The sequence below is a fragment of the Setaria italica genome, chromosome VI (genome assembly GCF_000263155.2).
Source record: "Setaria italica strain Yugu1 chromosome VI, Setaria_italica_v2.0, whole genome shotgun sequence".
In the NCBI taxonomy this organism is placed as follows: Eukaryota; Viridiplantae; Streptophyta; class Magnoliopsida; order Poales; family Poaceae; genus Setaria; species Setaria italica.
The window spans coordinates 31740946-31760827 of record NC_028455.1 but is presented as its reverse complement, the minus strand read 5'-3'; the positions used below and the strand labels follow the sequence as shown (position 1 = coordinate 31760827).

Here is a 19882-nt window from a genome sequence, read left to right as displayed (position 1 = left end):
CGTGGCCATGACATCCGAGTTTCAATCGCGTCGTGGCCATCGGATGGCGTGGCGTATCTAAGGGCATCTGTCCTGCTTTCAGCCTGGCACGTTCTCGTGCTCGGCCCCGTGCGAAACTGCGAACACACTGCTCCGTTGTCCCGTTACAACGGCATGGATGACGATGCGGCACTTGGTGAGTAATACATCTCAGCAGTCGTGAGCGACTGGGTGGATGATAACGGCAAGTGCGCCGCAGCAGCTGCCGTTGGAAGGGGCAGAGCTCATCATGAGCGAGGAAAATCCAGGGCGAATTCACAGCTATGTCCTCCCCCAGCTCCTATTTTCAGGAGGTAGCTTCATCTTCATGTGCTGCAGCAATCATGCATTTGGTTTGTAGAATAAAGATGTAAACAATATCACAAAATGTTCAGATTAAAGTCTCAGCACATCTCCTTGATTTTGTTAAGAAAAAAAAGAACAGATAAAACAGAGCTACTTTTGTTGCTCAATACACAATACAGAATACACTAATGCGACATCCCCGTAACTGCAGCATTACCATCACTCCACTAGTAAGATTAGATCAAAAGGATCAGAACAGCTCGAAAACTCTTGTCAACAATCTTATTCTACGACCTATACTATACTTGCCCTATGATTTATGGCCATGGCATTTCACGAACAAAAATAGACGCTCTATATCACTTATTATACATCAATAAACAAAATTAATGAACTACTCTATATTGCTAATATATGTTATCAGCAAAAGCAGGATCTCATGGATTTATGTTGCACTCACGTAGAAAAACATGATCAAAATTGACATACTTGGACCAGAATTGGCGGTATCTTGGCAATCCAATCTCAAGCCACGGTTTTCGATTCCCATTGTAGTGTACAACAGCTGCGCGCTCGATATCCCTTTGGTTGACATTCGGCTTGTACCCTAGACCCAAGAGATGCCATGAGCGATCAAGAGGGAATGTGTGGTTCCAGAATGTGACAAGGCCAGCGGGAAGTGTTCCTAATTTCCATAATTGCCTGTTTGCGTTCTGCAAAAATGAGATTTTATGTCCTTGGTAAGACAAGAAAATAATACAGCATTAAGCAATGCCAAAATCAATTTATGGTTATCCACGAGTGTATAAAAATAGTCTATATTTTGTTAATACTTTTAAAATAAGGATTAAGTAGCAAAATAACGCAAGCCAGCAACCATTGCCACTAATGATACTTTACAAGCACTTACGGCAACAGTAATTTTGCCTCGAACATTATTGATAATTGATAAGTTTATGAATTATGAATACTCACCAGATTCTGCCAGTAGTGGTAGGCATCAGTAATATTCTGCTTCCTCCACTCAGACAAATCAAACATGTTCATGCCATATGCCCAGCCACAGGCACGGCGATCGAACTTCTTAGCGATTAGAGGATTTGAGAAGTTGAGGTACCTATCAAACATATGGAAAGTCTCTCCACAGGTATGGACAGCGCCATTAACTTTGCCCTTGAGATCTATCGACCAAAGATAACTTAAATCCTGCTGGACTACAATATCATCATCGAGAAATAGCACCTTGCTAAGCTTCGGGAAGATCTCAGGAAGATAAAATCTCAGATGGTTGAGAATAGAAAGGTACTTGGGATTCTGGAACTTTGGGTTTTTATCCGGCTTATCCTGATGGGTATTGAAGTAGTAGTTGATCATGAAATGGGACTCCAGCTGCTTCAGAACTGGACTATAGCTCGAATTTAGCCATGTAAACTCTTCAATGTTCTGGACCTGAACAGCAGTTTCTCCAATGGGATTTGCCAAGAACCACATTCTCATTGCAGCATAATTGTGTTTGTCCGTCACAATATGGAAGACATGGCTTACTGGATTCTGCATTGGATTTTGGTTAAAATGTTAGCCCATGCCTACATGGTACAAACAAAGTAATATTGAATCTTATAATATTTACTGCACTGTAAGTTGATTTGCATAGATTCATAGCTTCTCACTTTTAAATTTTAAATGTAAGCCACTTACTCTCTCACATGTTAAATACTGTACCTTAGCATTTATAAGAGTTGAGTTCACAACCACTGCAGCTGCCAGTACATTATCTGAGAATAAGGCATAGTGCTGTAGCCTTGGATCTTCAAACCTTTCTTCATATGGAAACTGCTTTTTGTTGGTAGTGGAAGAATAATACTCATTTGTAAGACGCAGTGTAAGACAATAGAGCCTTTTTGGTAGAGCCTTAGCTGCTATTTGTGCTACATAGTTAGCCTTTTGCTTGTGAGCTTGAACTTGGTCCTCAGTTGAATGAAGGGTTGCTAGTAGCTTATCAATAACAGCTGCACAGTTCTCGTGTACTTGCTTGATCTTTGCTAATGTCAACTCCATAGCTCTAACTAATCCATGGACACTGTGTATAAAAAAATTAAATTGAAGTAAACAGGTAAGACACGTTTCACTTCTGATCAGAATCCAAACAATTAGGTACACACCATCATCGCAAAATACCAAGGTGAACTACTTTACAATACAACTAAGGAAAAACGTACTTCTTTGGCAACCGCCTACCACTTGTTGCATCACCGAGTGCTTGTTGGATATCCCTCATCTTTCTTCGAAGATCTCTAACAAAAGCATGACGGCCTCTAGAAGGTAGGAGCCCAATATATGTTTTTGCTGTTCTTAACTGGTTCTTGATGGCACGTATTGTAGCATCTGGCAAACTTGTATGATGACTAGTACTACTGCTAATTGCCTTTGCATCAGAGTCTTCTGAGGTAGCGCCTCTTAATTTCTCAGATGATCTATCAGAAGTATTTTCCTGGAGAATTCAATCAGTAGCAACTAAATAACTACTTAACCTTGAAAAAAAAAACAAGACCGAAACTACCATGTTCAGACTGCACAAACTACATCCTGCAGACTACATCATAAAATTGTGCACCTAAAGCAAGATAATTATAATGTGTATATGAAATAATATACAGTGGAAAGAATACATCTTCACGTAGTTTTACTAAATCTGAAGCAATAAGGGAAAAAGGTAAAAACATCCCCTGACTAGAGGAAAAACAGATGCAAGGACGAATTAGCTATCAGCAGGAAAGCCACCAGGACAGAATTTGCTGATAATCGGAAACAAGCAGAGTTGGGATGGAATCCTGCATATTCTGCTACGCCACTAGTGTAGCGAAAGCAGCTTACTAATTTTAGTCCTACGACGATCTGCTCATTAAAAAATGGAAAAGACATCTTAAGATTTCTATATTTCATCCTACTTTATGAAATCGCATAGTTCAGAAACTTAATGCTTTACTCTTTGAACATGAATTTGATCAGTTCACAAGTTTAAAATTTTCAATCTATCAGTAGCTCACTCTCTTACCTTTTTCAATGAAGCGTTAGGATTGCTGTGCATTGCAGTAGCATTGTGGTACCTCGCTTCAACATCACTACCACGACCACTTTCTTTTCCCAACCGAGCAACCCCCTCTTTGCCACTAATGGCAACATCATCATCATGCCTCTTAGCCTCATCCTGTGACTCCATCTCCTTCATCTCTTGTCCATTCCACAGTATGTTATGCTTTCTGACCGTGGATTCTCTTGATCTATCTGAAACACTTCTCCGACCAACATTTCGCCGGATTACTCCATCCTGTCCCAATTGAGAGCCATGATCCATTGCGACAACCACGCCCTCCTTGCCGTGCGCGCCTATGGCAGATGCAACTGTCTGTGCAGGCTCTTTCACTGCCACACCGAATGTGTTCTGCAGAGCAGTTCGCCACGGTGCCTTTAACTCTGAATCTTGTACAACTGCAAATGGAAGCATCTCTAAGCAGAGTGAAATTCACGCACCTGTGCCAGCGTGTTTAGCCGCTTGTCCATGTCACTCCGAGCGATCTACGAAAAGAAACACGTCAAGATCGCTGATTGGCATCGTCTCCGAAAGCCTGACTGAAACAAACAGGTAGGGGATGCCAAACGCGGCCGTACCGAATCGGACGGATCACGGCCTAATGAGCGCCTCCCGATCACTGCGATCACCGAGAGCGCAAGCAATTTCGTCAAGGGAGGCGTATAGGGCCAGTGTGAAATGAGGGAGGGGGGCGGATCAGGGAACCGTACGGAGGGGGCCGGAGAAGGGGGAGACGGGGGCGCCGCTGTAGAGCGCGAGGGGCGCGAGCACCGAGGCGAGGAGCAGCGCCAGCACCACGTCCCGGGGCTGACACTTCCACCTCCGGCACCGCCACCGCCGCGGCGCGGCCGCCGCCATGGCCGTCGTGGACGTGTGCTCACAGGGAACGGCGCGCCCCGCCGCGTGCTCAGGTGGAGAGAAAGCCTGCCACGTGTGACAGGGGTGGGCGAGCGCGTGCGTTGGAGGGAAGGGAGCGAGACATCCGTCGCAGCCCCAGGTTCATTCCGTAGTACAATTGAGGATGGTCTGCGGTCTGCTGCTGGCATTTGGATGAAAGTGTATCGGTTATTCGGATTCGCGTAGAATCAGATTGGGATAACACTTTTTTTATTACTATATCTTTAACTCGAATATGAGTATGAATTTGGATGTTTTCAAACGCAAATAAAGAGCTAATGTAATAAATTTGGATTCACATTCGAATAGCAATTAGTCAGTACTAAGTATCTATTTACTTTGTTCATAGTTTTAGAAAGTAGAAATCAAATACAAGTATATCGATAAAGATCAGTTGTGCAAATATGTATTTTATGTATTTTATAATAATATTTTAAAAGAAATAAATAAATAGAGAAAAATGATGTAAAATATTTTACATTAATAAAATAAATAAATAAATAAAATGTTTGAAAGTAATTAATATCAATAAATATATGGATTTCAAAGTTATTGAAAATAATATATTTATAACATTTAGAGAGGCGTTTATTCTATTTGAAATACAAATACATCCACATTCATGTTAAATACGAATTCAGATAATGAATAACGAATTTGAATATATCCACTTTAGTTACCACTTTAAAACGGATGTGGATATGAATATCCATATTCACGTTTTAGTAGATATGGAATCGGATAATCCGAATATCCATGCTAACATTAATGCACACACACTTATCCTTTTAAATATAGACCCACAAAAAATCTTACAAGCTGAGTTACTAAGTTTTTTCTTCACTTTAATCTTCACCGTCCTCAATTCTAGTGAAATTAGCCTCCCACACCTTCATCTTCAACCAGATCAAACCTCTCCTAGTCCCGTAGAAATTACAGATGCAACACAAACACACATGCAACTCTACCCCTATAAACATCTCTGAGAGATTGAGATGACAATCTCGGGATTGATGAAGTTACCACATGCACCTCGCTATGGACGGATACATCACCTACCACTAAAAGAGTAATGTTGGTTAAATCTTAAAATAAATCTAGAAAAATACAAGTACCCGTGATGAGTCGAAAACTCGAATCCGGGTGGATAAGTTTCACCAGAAATAACCTTACAAGTTGAGATACGCTTAGTTTGCATTTTTTTTTCTCCTTGCTCAAAACCTCAACTTGAATGGTGGTAACTCTTCCACGCATCGGTCTAGGATTGGATCATGCGGAGGAGAGTAGGAAGAGGATCTTTTGTCTGTCCTACCTTACCTTATTGATGTGTCTTTCACCACGGTTCCACTTCCACTTCCACGGAAGTTGTTGTGTGCATTTTTTAGCATTCACGACAGTTGAGCGGATTGTGTGTACTGACAGTACGGTTACCTTTCGTCAAATATCCCGAGTACGGTTACCTTTCGTCAAATATCCCGAGGAAAACAGGGACAAAAGGATGGGAACCGATGCCGTGATGCGGTATCCGTTTGCATCCAGCTTGCACTTGCATGCAAGGCATGAAGCTTTAACCGAGTCGTATAGCAAAATTTTAGCTGCACTAACCGTCCATGAACTTTGGCAGTCAGTTAAAAGTTAAAACAGAAAGAAAAAATCTTTGCCTTGGTTACTTGCTGCCACCTCGAACCAAAATACGAAAGGAAGATGTATGCAAGATCCGTCATTCACATTTGGCAGGTTAGTGAGACAAAACAAGCGACAAAATCCTAGAATGGTTGATAAAATAGCGAATTGAGAAGTATTCTTTGATTTCCCCAAGTTTCTAGCAGCCACAAATATGTTAAATTCTTTTTCCATCTATATCTCTATCTGGGACTCTGGGACTGTAAATAAAACCCAAACCTATCAAACTAAAATTCTAAATTCGAAATTTGTATTACAGAAAGCGAGGAAACAACAAAAACCATTGCATCCGTCGCCATCTATCCTTCTAGTATATCTCCCCTGTCCCACAGGCAACCGCGCCAGCGCAGGGCTCCGCTGACGCGGCGAACCCCTGTGCAGCCGCCAGGTGGGGCCCGGGGTACCTGGCGACTCGGCACGTTGGCGTCATGCGGCGGGCTTGGCCCCCTCGAGCACGGAGCGCCAGAGCGGGTCCACCTCGCCGTCGCCGGCGGCGGCGAGCCACGCGTCCAAGTCGTCGAAGAGCGTCCGCTTGCTGGGCGGCGGGGAGAGGCGGTCGCCTGGCACCCCGATCGCCGCCGCGCGCCCGTCCACGAGCGAGCGGAAGAACACGTCGCGGAGCTCCCACCCGCAGCAGCCGCCGAAGCCGAGCCCGTTGCGGCACTTCTGCCACGGGAGATCGAACACCCCCGCGGGGCGCTGCCACGCGCCCTCCCCGCCGTCCGCCACCGCCAGCGCCGCCGCGGTGGCCGCCGCCTCGTCGAATAAGGCCGCCACCGCCGCGTCCTCCGCCTGCAGCCCCCTCTTCTTCCCCGCCGCCGGCGCCACCTCCTCCCCCTCCCGCGCGCGCTTCCTGTCCACCCGGCGATCCATGCACGGCGCTAACGATACATGCACCAACATTTCAGGCTTTCAGCTCCAAGAACCGTCATGGCCGAGCCTTTCAATCCTTGGGCATGCATGCAAGAAAATAACAAAAGAGCACATGCATTCGATTATAACCCACCTGATCGGAGCAAGGGTTGTTGAGCGGAGGCGGATGCCACCTCGGGTGTTCTTGGAAGGGAGGAGGCGGTGGAGGTTGGTGTATGTGCTGTGTGTCCAAGAGGCTGTGGATGTGTGTATATATAGAGCGCGGTGGACTGGGCTGGATGAGAGGCCAAGGCTGATGGGCGAGCGTTTTGCACGGCCTGCGGCCAAAATAAACTTGGATCCGAACAAACTACTATACTATATGATTTTTAGTGCAATCTTATGAGCCTACCTTATTATGTGATTTGTAATATGCATGGATTGATAAGATTTGGCATTGGAAGAAGATTTGGCGATTTTTATTTTGAACTTCAAAAAGGAATTGGGATTCCTAGGCTGGTTTTAATTCGATCCAAGTGGTGTGCGAGAAAGAAAGGTCGGATTTAAGAGGAATGTAGTTAATGCAATAAATAAGTTTTCTTCACGCGGATATGGCTTTGGGCATCCAAGTTTATGCAACGGCTGTGATAATTTATATTTCATATCCGGGAAAATCATCGTCCAGTGGGCGGAGTAATTTATATTCCGTATACTGGAAAAATCATCATCCAACAACCGGAATAATTTATTTTCCTTATCCTGGAAAAATCATGGCTGTGGGCATTAACAAAAGCATACATAAATAACATTTCCATGTCAAAAGGATCGGCAAATATCTGTTGGTTAAGGAAAGCATCGAATGTCGCATCTTGCCTTCAGATCTGCACTGAAATTTTTGTTGATCAAGCCCGTAGGAGTGTTAACTGTGCTCGACTCCAAGATCCACATGGCCGGCAGTGCAACGCCGCCAGCAAAGATGACCAAAGAGAACATCACACCATAAGGAGGTAACATGAGACATAAGAATGATAGGGTGGTGTCAGATTGATGGCTGGAGGATTCGATGTAGGCCAACGAGGGAAGGTCACTCATGAGGAATTGTCATTACAGTTGTGGCACTGGTGGCAAGCTAAAACCGGCGATGAGTCTTCTAAATTAGCTCGGTATAGCAAGAAGAGGTGATAAGTGAGCAAACTTGGAAGAAAGGTCGATGGTGAGCAATCTCCTGTTAGAAGGCTCAACCGATAGATGATGAGTCTGCTAAATTGCTCTGATGTGGCTATGAGAAGTGATAATTGGGACAAACTTGGAAGGAAGGTCGATGACCGCCTGTTAGAAGGATCAACGATGATGAGTCTGCTAAATTGCTCCGGCGTGGCTAAGAGAAGTGACAATTGAGACAAACGGGAAGGAAGGTTGATGGCAATGAATTGATGGTATAATTTTAGCATCGATGGCAGGATCGATCGGTGATGAGCTGTCTATATTGCCTAAGGATAGCTATGGAGGTGATGATTGAGGCAAACTAGGAAGGAATTAAAGAAGGTAGAGCAAGAGTAGCGTCGAGGGGCAGAAGAAGGATATGCTAGCGAAAACAGATATTCAACGGATGAAAAGAATGAAGATCAACTAAAACCTCAACTAAATCACACTTTCATTCTATTTGAGTTCCTTGTTTGCTGCCTAAAGATCACTTCTTAGCAAGAAGCTCACATGTCTAATTACATGGATTTTGAGCCTAACATACAATTCATAAAAAATATATATCCGATCTCACCGGGTCGGTCCTGATCTAGCAATATAATATTTACATTTTTAGAGGGCTCAAATGTTTTGCCACATTCGTTTGGGTCTCAAGGGCTATGATTAAACAAGATGACATTACTACGCTCATTAATGCTCCTCGCTGCGATGTTTAGCGTCATTTGCACCTAGATCAGTCAAATTTTTGCATCGTTCCCCTCCCAAATTTTGTAAATGTTTGGGTGACTAGCAATTTGATTGATCCCGAGGTTAAATGAAAGGCATAAGTCTGCTTAAGTTCAAAAAAAATCTTTTGATATTGATGAATAATATATATCTTTATTAGGTTAATCCCACCATACAACATATAACATAGGCACTTATAAGTGCAACATAAGATTTTTACTAATGTGGCATAATATTTAAAAATTGTGTAAATGTTCAATAACTAACCGGATTCTTAAGAAACAACACCAGCAATCAATCAATATAATCTTATCCCTTGGAGTGTTCCCAAGATATTTCACATGAGGTTGCACATGCAAGAAACCATACATGCTTCTAGAAGACTATCCAAACAATGCTCAAAGAATTGAAGGATTTTGTACACGTTTAGGTCAAAAATATATATCAATCTAATTCAACTATTAATATGTGTTTGTGTGCGTGCAAAAAACTATATAACTCAACTTATAATCTAGTCGTTCCATCTTTGCACTGATCATCATATCGGAAAGCTTGGGGTATACCGCTTTCGCGATCGTTTTGTTGTTTTTTTCTAACTGTGTCTATAATGGTGCTAGAGGGTCTTTGAGGGTGACATCAAACAGTATCAGTTTAATGATACAAATATTAATATATTTCTGTGTACCTATTAGTAGTTACAACTCACAAGCGAGTTTTAATTTGAAGCTTGACTGCACAGTACCTACGAAGAAATCTATGTATGTGACTGGATACAACTTCAGTCCCTCAGTCCCATGGCAGTGTGCAACCAATACAACCAAATTATTCTCTCTTTCAAATCAAGTATCGGTACAGCACAACTATTGCCCACCAGGTCCCAGCAACACTTTGAATTGAATATGCTTTGTGGATATTTTAAACAAGCATGAACATAAGGATGCAGACATGATAAAAATGAAATTAGTTAGGAAAAGAAGAGCTCCGAGGGTACTGCAACGTAGCAATACTCCCTCCAGTCGACAAAGAATGTGATACTTTCAATTCTGGCAAAAGTCCATTACAAATGGAAGCTTGGGATGACATGCACTTAATCTGCCTTCTGCCACTTACCATAGTCCATAGTACTCCTACTCCATTTGCTTTCATGGGTTTTGATCATCTATATACGTTGAATGTAACTACTATCTATTTTTGTTTTATTAACAAAAAAATGCTCCTTTTACATGTGTTTCATTTTATCGTAGAACCCTACAACACGCCAGACACCTAGCGTTAACAAAAGTCATCCATGACCATGCACAAGAGAGGGAAAACGAAGCATGAAGGCAAAGGCACGGATGTAGAGGTTTTTGCTGCTGGTAACCATTTTCCTTTTTTGAAAACGCTGCGTGAGCTCTGCCTTTATTAGTAAAAGAAGACAACAAGAGTTTTACAATTTACGTGCTACATGCCCTATGGCATTTTCAAGTTTCAACAGACACATGAAAGCTCGAGAAAAGCACCACATAGTTATGGACACACTGGTAAAAAAACAAACTCGCAGCAAGGACGGTGACAGACGCAGCGACGAGGAGGAGCTAGAAGATCGTTTCATGAGCTCGGAGGACTGCTGCCATGGCCACAGCAGGGGCTATGGCCTGAACTGGTCTCCTTATTTGCTGCAGGCACCTGTAGAACACTCCTTCCAGTGCATGGATAATGGTGTGTGCTGATGATAGGTACCCTCACTTCCAGCTTCCTTGCACGAGTCGGCGCAGGGAGGTGCACGAAGCAGGTGGTGGTGAGAAGCAACATGAGCACAGCAGCAGCGGTTTTCGACGAAATGGCCATAGAGTTTACAAGGGCTGCTGGATGGTGATCTCAGTGGCAGCTAGTTTGGGATGGGAGGAGGAGGATGAGAGAGCTCAGGAGCTATGTTACTCGCAGCTTAAGATGCAGGGTTAACCTCTTGAGCAAGGTTCCTTCTTTATATAGGCAGATTGTACCACTGACGTAGGTCAAAAGATGAAGTTTTTAATGGGAGTTGGTTAGTGTGGGGGACCGACCATAGATGTCGCCGGCAAATTATTTAGGACTCCAGGAATTTAGATCAGGATGCGCCTCATTATTTTAACACATCCAACGGCAAAGGAAACTCATTCCCCTAAGCCCAGTATTGTTCTAGGAATAAACTTCCCAACTGATGTATGCTATGGCTGTGTATGGAACTGAAAATCATGTTGTGTGTTTTGTTGCGGCATAATAACATATGTTGCCATGTCGTTCTTTTGTTTCTTTCAATTTTTATAGGCTATGTGTATCCTAGATATCCAAATGTCAGGAAGTGTCTTAGTATGCTTTTATCACCTTGATGAAATTGTCTAAAATTAATAAAACTTTCCTTATGAACAAAAAAACAACTGATGGGAGATACTGTATGTATGAGGTAGTATTTGTAATGAGAGAAATAGTGCCACGAGAATATGCATGTCTCAACCGCGGGTGAACCCGGTGACAGGCTGACAGCCATATCAGGTCGATGCTTTAAAGTTACTCATCCTTCTAAGTTCTAACAAGCATGATCATTTTCTACGTTGTTTTGCCACTAGATCGATCAATCTATCATGCTAGCAATTCAAAGAGAAACAATTACAAATTACAAAGAAAATCATTCCCCCTTGCTGGCTAGGATGTCAGGGCGGGCCATTTTGTTCGTGAACAGTTACTTTTGAAAGTTCAGGATGCTTGATATTGTAGTTCATGATTAAAAATCATATATATTAAACAAGGGGCTGTCACCGGACACTAAGCGTTTATGATCCGATTTTCGTGGCCACTCGATGGATGAGGCCGAACTACCTATGGATCTTCTTCAACCTCCATCACTGGCGTCCTATTCTTCTTCCCGAGCTCCATAAGCCCCGCTGCCTAGACGAGCGGAAAACATGTGGCCAGCAAAAGCCACTGTGTGAGAACATGAATATACTACAAATGTGGATCGATCTGCATTGAGCCTTGTGAGTTGTTTTTATTCCCCGAGCTGTAACTGTTCACGGTGGCACTGCACACCAAGTTATCTGGGCATCTCATGGAAGCATCATTAGGCATTCAATTTGCAAATTGAAGTACATAGGCGCAGTAGGCATAATGTTGATCCCACTTGTAATGAAATGAGCATATATATACAACCCTACAGCATGAAACTAACCAAGTTGCAGCAACCACAACCTATCAGGGTTTGTCAGGGACATTCGGTGGAGGAAGCAACATTCAAGTTGGAGGTTCTAATTTTGTTGCTCCTTGCTGCATATAGAAAATGGAGGTTCTAATTTTGTTGCTCCTTGCTGCGTAGGGAAAATGGAGTTCCCAGAAAATATATTTTTGTTTCGAGGAATCGTGCCACCAAAAATTGCTCCTCTGTGGGATCCCATTCTTCTGCAGTTCCTAGTACCTGTATTTAAAATTGGAAAAGGCACTTTGAATGCATTTTCCTTTGTTTGGAGTCTTTCTTCCAGTTGTCTGGCTGGAACTCGTTCAATGTTCCATGCCGAGGTTCCATCGTCCTTTCTATCACAATGCACAAAAGTTGATGTGGACTTCTAAATTGACCACTAAACGAAAAGATGATGTGAACTTGACAAATTATTGTAGAGCACAAAAGTTCTATATTCTTGCCACAGCAGTATAGCTTGGTAATGGTTTTCATAAATTTATTTAGCGAGGAAAATACCAGGTTGAATAAGGTGGAAACCCACTCTTCCATCAAGTTAACAAGCACATGCACATGCATTGGGTACAGCACAACCACTTGAATACAACTCAAATACAATCATGTATTTAAACCATCAAATGCATTTCCGAGCTTCCATACAACCCATTTGAATACAATACAACAATGCATCTTAAACCATCATGACACACATATGTTTTCATACTAAAGTGAGCAGAACGAGGAAGTTCCATCACCTTTTAGTAGCATTAGGGCTCAATATGCTCTCGGAGAACAATATTGGTCATTCATGCTCCATTACTCATGCAAGGGCTGAGACATTGGAGTGCAACCCATCTGAATATTTGAAACGCTTGGTATGGTATGTTGAATTAGCACCATGGTGGTACAAAGAAGACTTAACATGTCCATATCAATGTCGATCACCATGGTGTACTCCAACCAAAATTTAGAACGCGCCGAGGGAACTTTGCAAGAAAAAAAAGGCCAGGCACACAGAATATTTGGGGGCAGATCAGCCATGGTTTGGTGCATGAGAATAAAAGGAAATCTTGTGGCTCAGCCATCCGCTCTAAACAGAATGTGCCAAAAATGCAATATTTGAAAGAAAAAAAACTCTATAAAAGATTTTGAATATTTGGCACTAGAAAATACTGGGGACAATTTATTCAAGTCACAATCTTTTCCGTTAAAAAGCTTCAGTAATTAGATGGTGTCAAGAAACAAGGACACCAGAGCATGTTAGAAGGGGAAAAGAAAATCATCCGACAATTGTCTGATCAAAAATTTCAAGTCATAGTATCATGATGATTTCACAGAATTCGCAAGGGATTTAAGAAGAGCTGGTGATGGCCTCCTTAGAGTGTGAGTGAGAAGGATCATCAGTGACAATAGAGTCAACGCTCCAGCTTGATGCGCTGAGCCCAAAGAAGTAGGAACGTACATCAAGAGTGTAGATATGCCCAACGTAACCTGATACAGAATAGGTAACGTTGTTAGAGGTATTGTACACTATATAGGTAAAGTTGTCCATTAAATAGTCCATAAGGTGCTAATTATACTATTTCATGTGCCACAGAAAATATTATACACAGTAATCGATTTTTTTTGGGTCATTTGTGTGCAAGAACTACATCTCTAGTGAAACACTAACATCAAATAAACCCAAAGAGCTGAATTTAGTACCTGAAGAGCAGCCATCCCAAGCGTGCTTCCAATCAGAGACTTGACTGCAGGATGCATGTCTATTCTCCTTGCAGCCAACCATAAACCACCCACAGACAATAAAGTGGTCGTTGCAAGAATTCGATGATTGAGCTACAAGAATGGAAAGAACTTATTAATCCACAAGACTGGATGAAGAACTCTTGAGTCTTCAACTCTTGACTGACACTTCAGTAAGTTCTTTGCATGAACAAAAGAACATGATACAAGCATTGGTGTTCCCATCATAAGAAACTAGTACTTATATGACTGTTTTTGCAACATTGGTCAATGCATTCCTTTTAGGAAAGGTGTTGATGAAGACGATCCGGTCCTTCACCGCGTGGATGCAGGCCGCGAACACAAACAGATCTGTAAACTTATCATTAGGGGGAAAAGTTACCTGAACCATAGATGTATTCTCAAAAAAATTGCGTATGAAAGGCTCCATACTAAATATGTCTTCTGGGATCCAAGTGTCACCCATCTTTGGGAATGAATTGTATGCATGCCCCTGGCCATAGCAATCAGAAATCAGACGAATAGAACAAAAGGCATGTCTACACATAGTTTTCAAGATAGCAAAGAAAGAGAATGTAGATAGTTTCAATAGCTGGCAAAGAAAGAGAGAATGTAGGTAGTTTATATAGAAAGCAAAGAAAGAGAATGTAGATAGTTTTCAAGATAGCAAAGAAAGAGAATGCAGGACATACAGCATCATTGCCTGCAACAAATGCTCCAGATATAGCAGTAATGCCTACTACAGCACTGACAGGAATTGCTAACTTTCTAATCTTTGCTGCACCATTTATCCAGTTCATTGATCCAGACGGAGGATCAGGCATCACAACTGACAAAGCAGTCCACAGTATACCACAGTATATTACAAACGCAGATGTCAGATGAGTTGCCAACCTATATGGGCTAACCCTTGGTTGAACATACTCAGATGTTGGCTCCTGTGGTGGAAAAAGAGTTAGTGAAGCTCCAAGCCTCAAAGTACTTAAAACATGAAAGACATTGTAAGTACCTCAAGGCCACTTTTCACCATCCACCAGCCAATCAGTCCCTGCCCACCACCAAGCGCAAAAAGGGCAGATAGCCTCAGTCCAAGTTGGCGGGTAACATACCCTTTTGCAATGAAGTATGCAAAAGGACCTGCAAATACAAAGCCCAAAGCTCTTCCCCACATTCTGTGTCCATATTCCATCCAGTATATAAATTTGAAATCCTCAAGGCTCATTCCTTTGTTCACCCTGGATATGTTCATAGAATGCTGCTATTGCATTAGCAGAAATATGATACGCAAAGTAGTACCTCTTAATGAAAATAACATACAAGGAGCAGATGAAGGAAACACATCTGGGGATAGTTGGTTGCACGAAAATAAATAAAGATTGCTGAAAATCCATGTGAATAGTTCCTCAGTAGCTACCAAACTCATATTGATTACCACAAACAGTACTCCATCCTTTTCTTCTTTGATGTTCTAGGTGGTTGTTGTCAGCAATGATGTTCTACACTTTCTAATATTTGATAATATCTTCAGAACTGTCAAGATTAGACATTGAAACTTTGAGGATTTTCGGTTTGATGCACCAAGAGAGATAAAGTTGGCCTTACTAAACTTTGGCAACTTGAACAGGTTAGACTACCATTTGGTCGGATGCCAAAACTTTGGTAAGGATTCATTTTCTTTGGCTCTTTAATTTATTTTTTGAGCTAAACAGGACTGGCACATGAGCAGCCAATTTTAGTAGTGGTCAAAGTTGCATCAATAGCAATAAAATGTCAGATATGGCGGATAGATCGGATGGCAAAGCTTAGTAAACCTTTCACAGGTTTACTAAAAAACATTCTCAAGATACTAACAATAAGATTATAAAGTCAGTCCCACTGGCATGTTCTAATGCCACAAGTTGTGACAGTTAAACCATCCTTGAGAAACATTTTTTTTAGTAAGAATGTCTTTCTTCATCCATTTCCAGAGACCCATTATAACTTGTTACACATTGTATAGTGTTACCATTCCAAATATTTGTTCACAGATTGTTCAACAAATAAGAACTGAGGCAAAGAGCAGTAAAAAGTTCAGCACCGAAGTTGTGCTATTGGTGTTCTATTGAGATGCTAAAATCATCTAAAAGGGTCATGAAATTCGAATATAAAAGAAAAATAAGTGGTCGCATCATGCAGCAGGCCATTACCAAATTCCAGCTGTGGAAATAAAAAATATATATAAGGCAAAACCCGGATCCTTACCTCTTGTACTCAGGCGATTGCTTGTATTTCTCAAATTCCAGCAGCCAAGCCTCATCTGACATTGGAGGTATTTCCCCGGTGAACTTCCAGTCAGTCATTGACAGACCAGAACGTGTGAGCCGGGTTATTCCTCCAAGTATGACCAAGCTGAACACCCAGGCAGCACAGCCAAAAAGCCATATCCCAACTGCCTTCTGTGCTTGAGGCCCTTTTGTAACAAGCAACTTCAATCCTGAATTCGCTGCTCCATTGGCCATCGTCGAATTCAATGTTGCTGTGCTAGTTGACATTTTTCTTGTGCATTGGCCCAGTAAGGTCTAAAAATGGAACACTTGAATCAGCTGTAAATTTTGAGAATTACTTAGAACAAGGTCAGCTGATGAATTTTATATTGCTCTACATAGCACATTCCTTTTGAAGTTTAATAAATGGGTTGATCAGATGATGTGTGAATTTCATGCCATTCATCGGCATATAAAAAGTCATCAACCATTTTCAATTTTTGAGCAACTACAAAAATTTGCTTGCGCAGAGTTTAATCACATAAGCTATTCCCTTCCAATCTCAAATTCTAACGAACATACATGGGCAACCTTCATTACAGCTAATGCACTATGACCAATCAGATAAACCTCTAGGAGCCAGATAGCATATCCAACACTATGCTAATTCACTAGCAAATCAGATTAACATCTAGAAGTTTGAAACTGATAAAGCTATCGCCCCAAAACGATCTTATGTCAGCACACGATACAAATTCGTCTTGGGTCATTTCCCTCGAAACCGATCCCATCACAGAAGGGGTGGGCATTTCCTCGAGAATGATGGCATCAAACAGGGGGAAAGGGAACTAAGCAAGGAGAGAAGTCAGAGGAAAGCAGAGAGTCCCGCTAACCTTGGGGGCGAGGGAGCGGAAGGCGTGGAAGGAGGCGAATCGGGAAGCGGAGGAGAAGGCCCCCGTCGACCCCGGCCGCGGTGGGAGGAGGCATCCACCGCCGCCGCCGGAGCTGGATCCGATCCTAGGAACAGCGGGAGCGGGAGCGCTCCTCGGGACCAGGCGGGGGATCACCAGAGTCGGCGCCTGGTCCCTGCCGCGACGGAGCAGTGCCGCGGCCACCCTGCTCCCCATCGAGGCCCCGCCGGCGGCGAGGTGGCTTGCGGAGGAAGAAGAAGCCGGCGGCTCGTCGGGGTTTAGAATTGATTTGAGGGAGCGCGCGTGGGGTTTAGGCGGCGGCCACGTCGTCGCGGAGGTGGTGATTTAGGTAAACGGGTGCGCTGACACACGGTTTTGTGCTAGTTCCGGTGGTTCCCCACGGAAAATGAAGCCTAAACCACCTCGCGGTGCGTGTTGATCAATTGTGCTAGGTAACTCAAGACTTGTTTGATAGAACTCCACGCAGCTCCAGATCTTCAAAAACAGCTTCGCTTCTAGTTTTTCCAGCCAAATAGTTTAGCTTCGTAAAATTCAGATCTGCAAAAAACTCAAATCTTACTCTAGATCCACCAAATCCACCAAGCACAGGAAATACTTTCAAAACACTAATTTTGTAACCCATTGTGGAGTGGAGTTGGTGGTACCAATTCCATCCAATGCCACCCTCCGTCGTACCGGTTCGCTTCTTTTTCTTTTTTCTTTCCGCCGCCGCTCCGTTTTTTCCCGTGCGTGACGCTCCTTCTCCCTGCGCCGTTCTTCTCTGTGCGTTCTCCCTGCACCGGCCGCCGCCCACTGCCCTTGGTCTTCCTCGCCGGCGTGCCTGTCTCTCCAGCCATGGGCGGCGGCGCCCCTCCAACAGCGGTTGGCTGGGCCTTGGCGCGGCGGCAGCCGACACTGACCTTGGCGTGGCTGGAGGGCGCGACGGTCTTGGCACGACGGCAAAACGGCACTGGCCTTGGCGTGGCCGAAGGGCGCTGGCCTGGCCCTGGGGAACAGTTGGGCGACGAGCGAGCCGATGCCGGAGACGTAGGCAACGATGAGGGAGAAGCTTAGCGCGGCGTAGACGACGACGACGACCGTGCCCAGGTCCGCCCCCAGGGTGCTCGACGCAAGTCCCGTGAAGCTGACCTCGTCAACGCCGTCCTGCTCCATGGCGGAGAAGCTCAGCTCGGCGACGAGGACGATGGAGGACACGACGTAGGCCCAAGAGAGAAGGATGGTGGCCGCGGAGGTTGCCTGGCCAGAGCGGATAGTGGCGGACGGCAGGCCCAGCATGCCCGGCCCGACCGCCGTGCCGATGATGAGGCTCACCGCCGCCCAGAAGCTCTTGTTCCCCCCGCGAGCGGCGTTGGCATCGGTGGTTATGAGATTTTGCTTGACCGAGACAAGCAGCACAGGTTAAAAAAAACTCAAACTTGCAGGAAGATACTGTATCTTCCGTTCTTGAAGGAAAAAAAACAGGTATTCGTAACTCACTGGATCTCGTGTAAAAACTAAAACTTCTAAAAAAAAACTTCGCTCAAACAAAATTGTATTGAGAAATTTAAAAAAAAAGCACCTCAAGTACAACATCCATACAGATGGCGTAAAGAGAGAAAAAAAGAAAACACCACGTACGAGCGACCATGCACATGACGTTAAAAAAAAAGAAAAACACCAATAACATCAAAGGGCATTAGTGGACAATCCAACCAAAATCTCTGTTTCTGGATCTAGAACTGTTGTTTCAGCCAAACATTTTTCCTCAGCTCTACAGTAAGATTATAGATCTACGCTGGAGCTACTCTGTGATGAAGTTGCTATTTTTAAGGATCTGGAGCTTCGTGGAGCTCTGCCAAACAAGTCCTTAGTTATCACTCGTTGGGCCGAGCCGAAAGCCAGGACCAAGATTTGGCCCACACCGCACAAAGGTGAATTTTGGGAATTTTGTCAGTAGTACTGGATTTTCACAATAATTCACGAATCATTTTGCCTTTGTTTTAGTTCAACAGAAGAATGATTTATGGCCAAAATTGATAATTTCGTGTTGATGGGGCCTTTTCCTACTCCAGCCTTCTAACCTCGTTGTTCATGGTGAGGTACTCAGGTTAAGCGTTTTGCTGCTCCAAGTTTCTTTGCAAATTTCTGCCGTTCTCTGAGTAATTCGGTCATTACTTGGGAAGCTCAGCTCTTCCGTTTCATATGTACTTATCTTCGTTTTACAGAAGAAAATAAGAAAATACCTTTCTTTATCCGTATCACTTAGTGTAATATTTTTGGAAGATTCCGTTCTGAATATCATCCGTTCCAAATTACTATTCGTTTTGGTTCTTTTACTATGTATATATCTAGATGCATATCAAAAACTATGTATCTAGAAAAACCAAAACGAATAGTAATTTAAAACGGCGGGGAATATTTTGGTAACAGTCCTAACTATATGAGCCTAAGCATAGGTAGTGGAAGGCAAAAAGCCCATTTTCGATCCGTTCCGGATACGAGTCGGACTAATAACCATCGATCCATATAAGTAGGGGTAGATAACGAGCTGGCTCGGCTCGCTCCAGCTCGTTACGATAACGAGCTGGCTCGGCTCGGCTCGTCATCTTAACGAGCTAAAAGCTGAGCTTGGCTCGGCTCGTTAAAAGCTTGAGCTGGCTTGAGCCAGCTCGCGAGCCAGTCAAGTGACGAAGAACATGCAATGTGTACAGCATCAGAGAAACGCTCAAATGCATTGCAAAAGCACAACCACTTTAACTTAAAAGCATAAAAAAATAGAGCTAGACCTGATTGACGGACTCAAAACACAATTCACAAGAGTTCATGAATAACAACTCACACTCAAATCACAAAGGCTTGCTTGACCGCAAGAAGCAAGAAGTGTCAAGGCAATTTTTAAATGAACTTAGATTCTGATTTCTCACGAATTCACAATATCAATTCATGGAGGTAGCAGAAGGGGTATCCAATGCCAATGGAATCATGGAACCATGGAGGTCAACCACGGCTAGCCAGAGTC

At 43.3% G+C, this 19882-nt stretch overlaps 3 protein-coding genes across 4 annotated transcripts; all 3 read right to left on the bottom strand.

Annotated features, from left to right (window-relative positions):
• Positions 1-761: 761 nt before the first annotated feature.
• On the bottom strand, positions 762-3741 carry LOC101760062 (probable galacturonosyltransferase 4). Its single transcript, XM_022827853.1, has 5 exons — positions 3380-3741; positions 2544-2815; positions 2047-2404; positions 1300-1875; positions 762-1037 (listed from the first exon to the last, which is right to left on the bottom strand). The coding sequence occupies exons 1-5, from the start codon at positions 3677-3679 to the stop codon at positions 762-764; spliced, it is 1782 nt and encodes a 593-aa protein (XP_022683588.1). The 5' UTR covers positions 3680-3741.
• Positions 3742-6421: 2680 nt separating this feature from the next.
• On the bottom strand, positions 6422-6754 carry LOC101759657 (the record flags this gene model as incomplete). The annotated part of the gene is made up of 1 exon (XM_004974755.1): positions 6422-6754. A coding segment is annotated over one exon (333 nt), but the record flags the coding sequence as incomplete, so codon positions are not given.
• A 6351-nt stretch (positions 6755-13105) lies between these two features.
• LOC101783157 (cytochrome c oxidase assembly protein COX15) lies at positions 13106-17216 on the bottom strand. 2 transcript variants are annotated; one of them, XM_004973740.3, is made up of 7 exons: positions 16846-17216; positions 15951-16267; positions 14719-14944; positions 14402-14647; positions 14092-14202; positions 13671-13802; positions 13106-13457 (listed from the first exon to the last, which is right to left on the bottom strand). In XM_004973740.3, exons 1-7 carry the CDS (start codon positions 17077-17079, stop codon positions 13287-13289), a joined length of 1437 nt encoding a protein of 478 aa, XP_004973797.1. In that variant the 5' UTR covers positions 17080-17216; the 3' UTR covers positions 13106-13286. The 2 variants fall into 2 exon arrangements, with proteins under 2 accessions (XP_004973797.1, XP_022683239.1); XM_022827504.1 differs by having other exon boundaries at positions 15951-16291; positions 16846-16975.
• Between the last annotated feature and the right edge of the window lie 2666 nt (positions 17217-19882).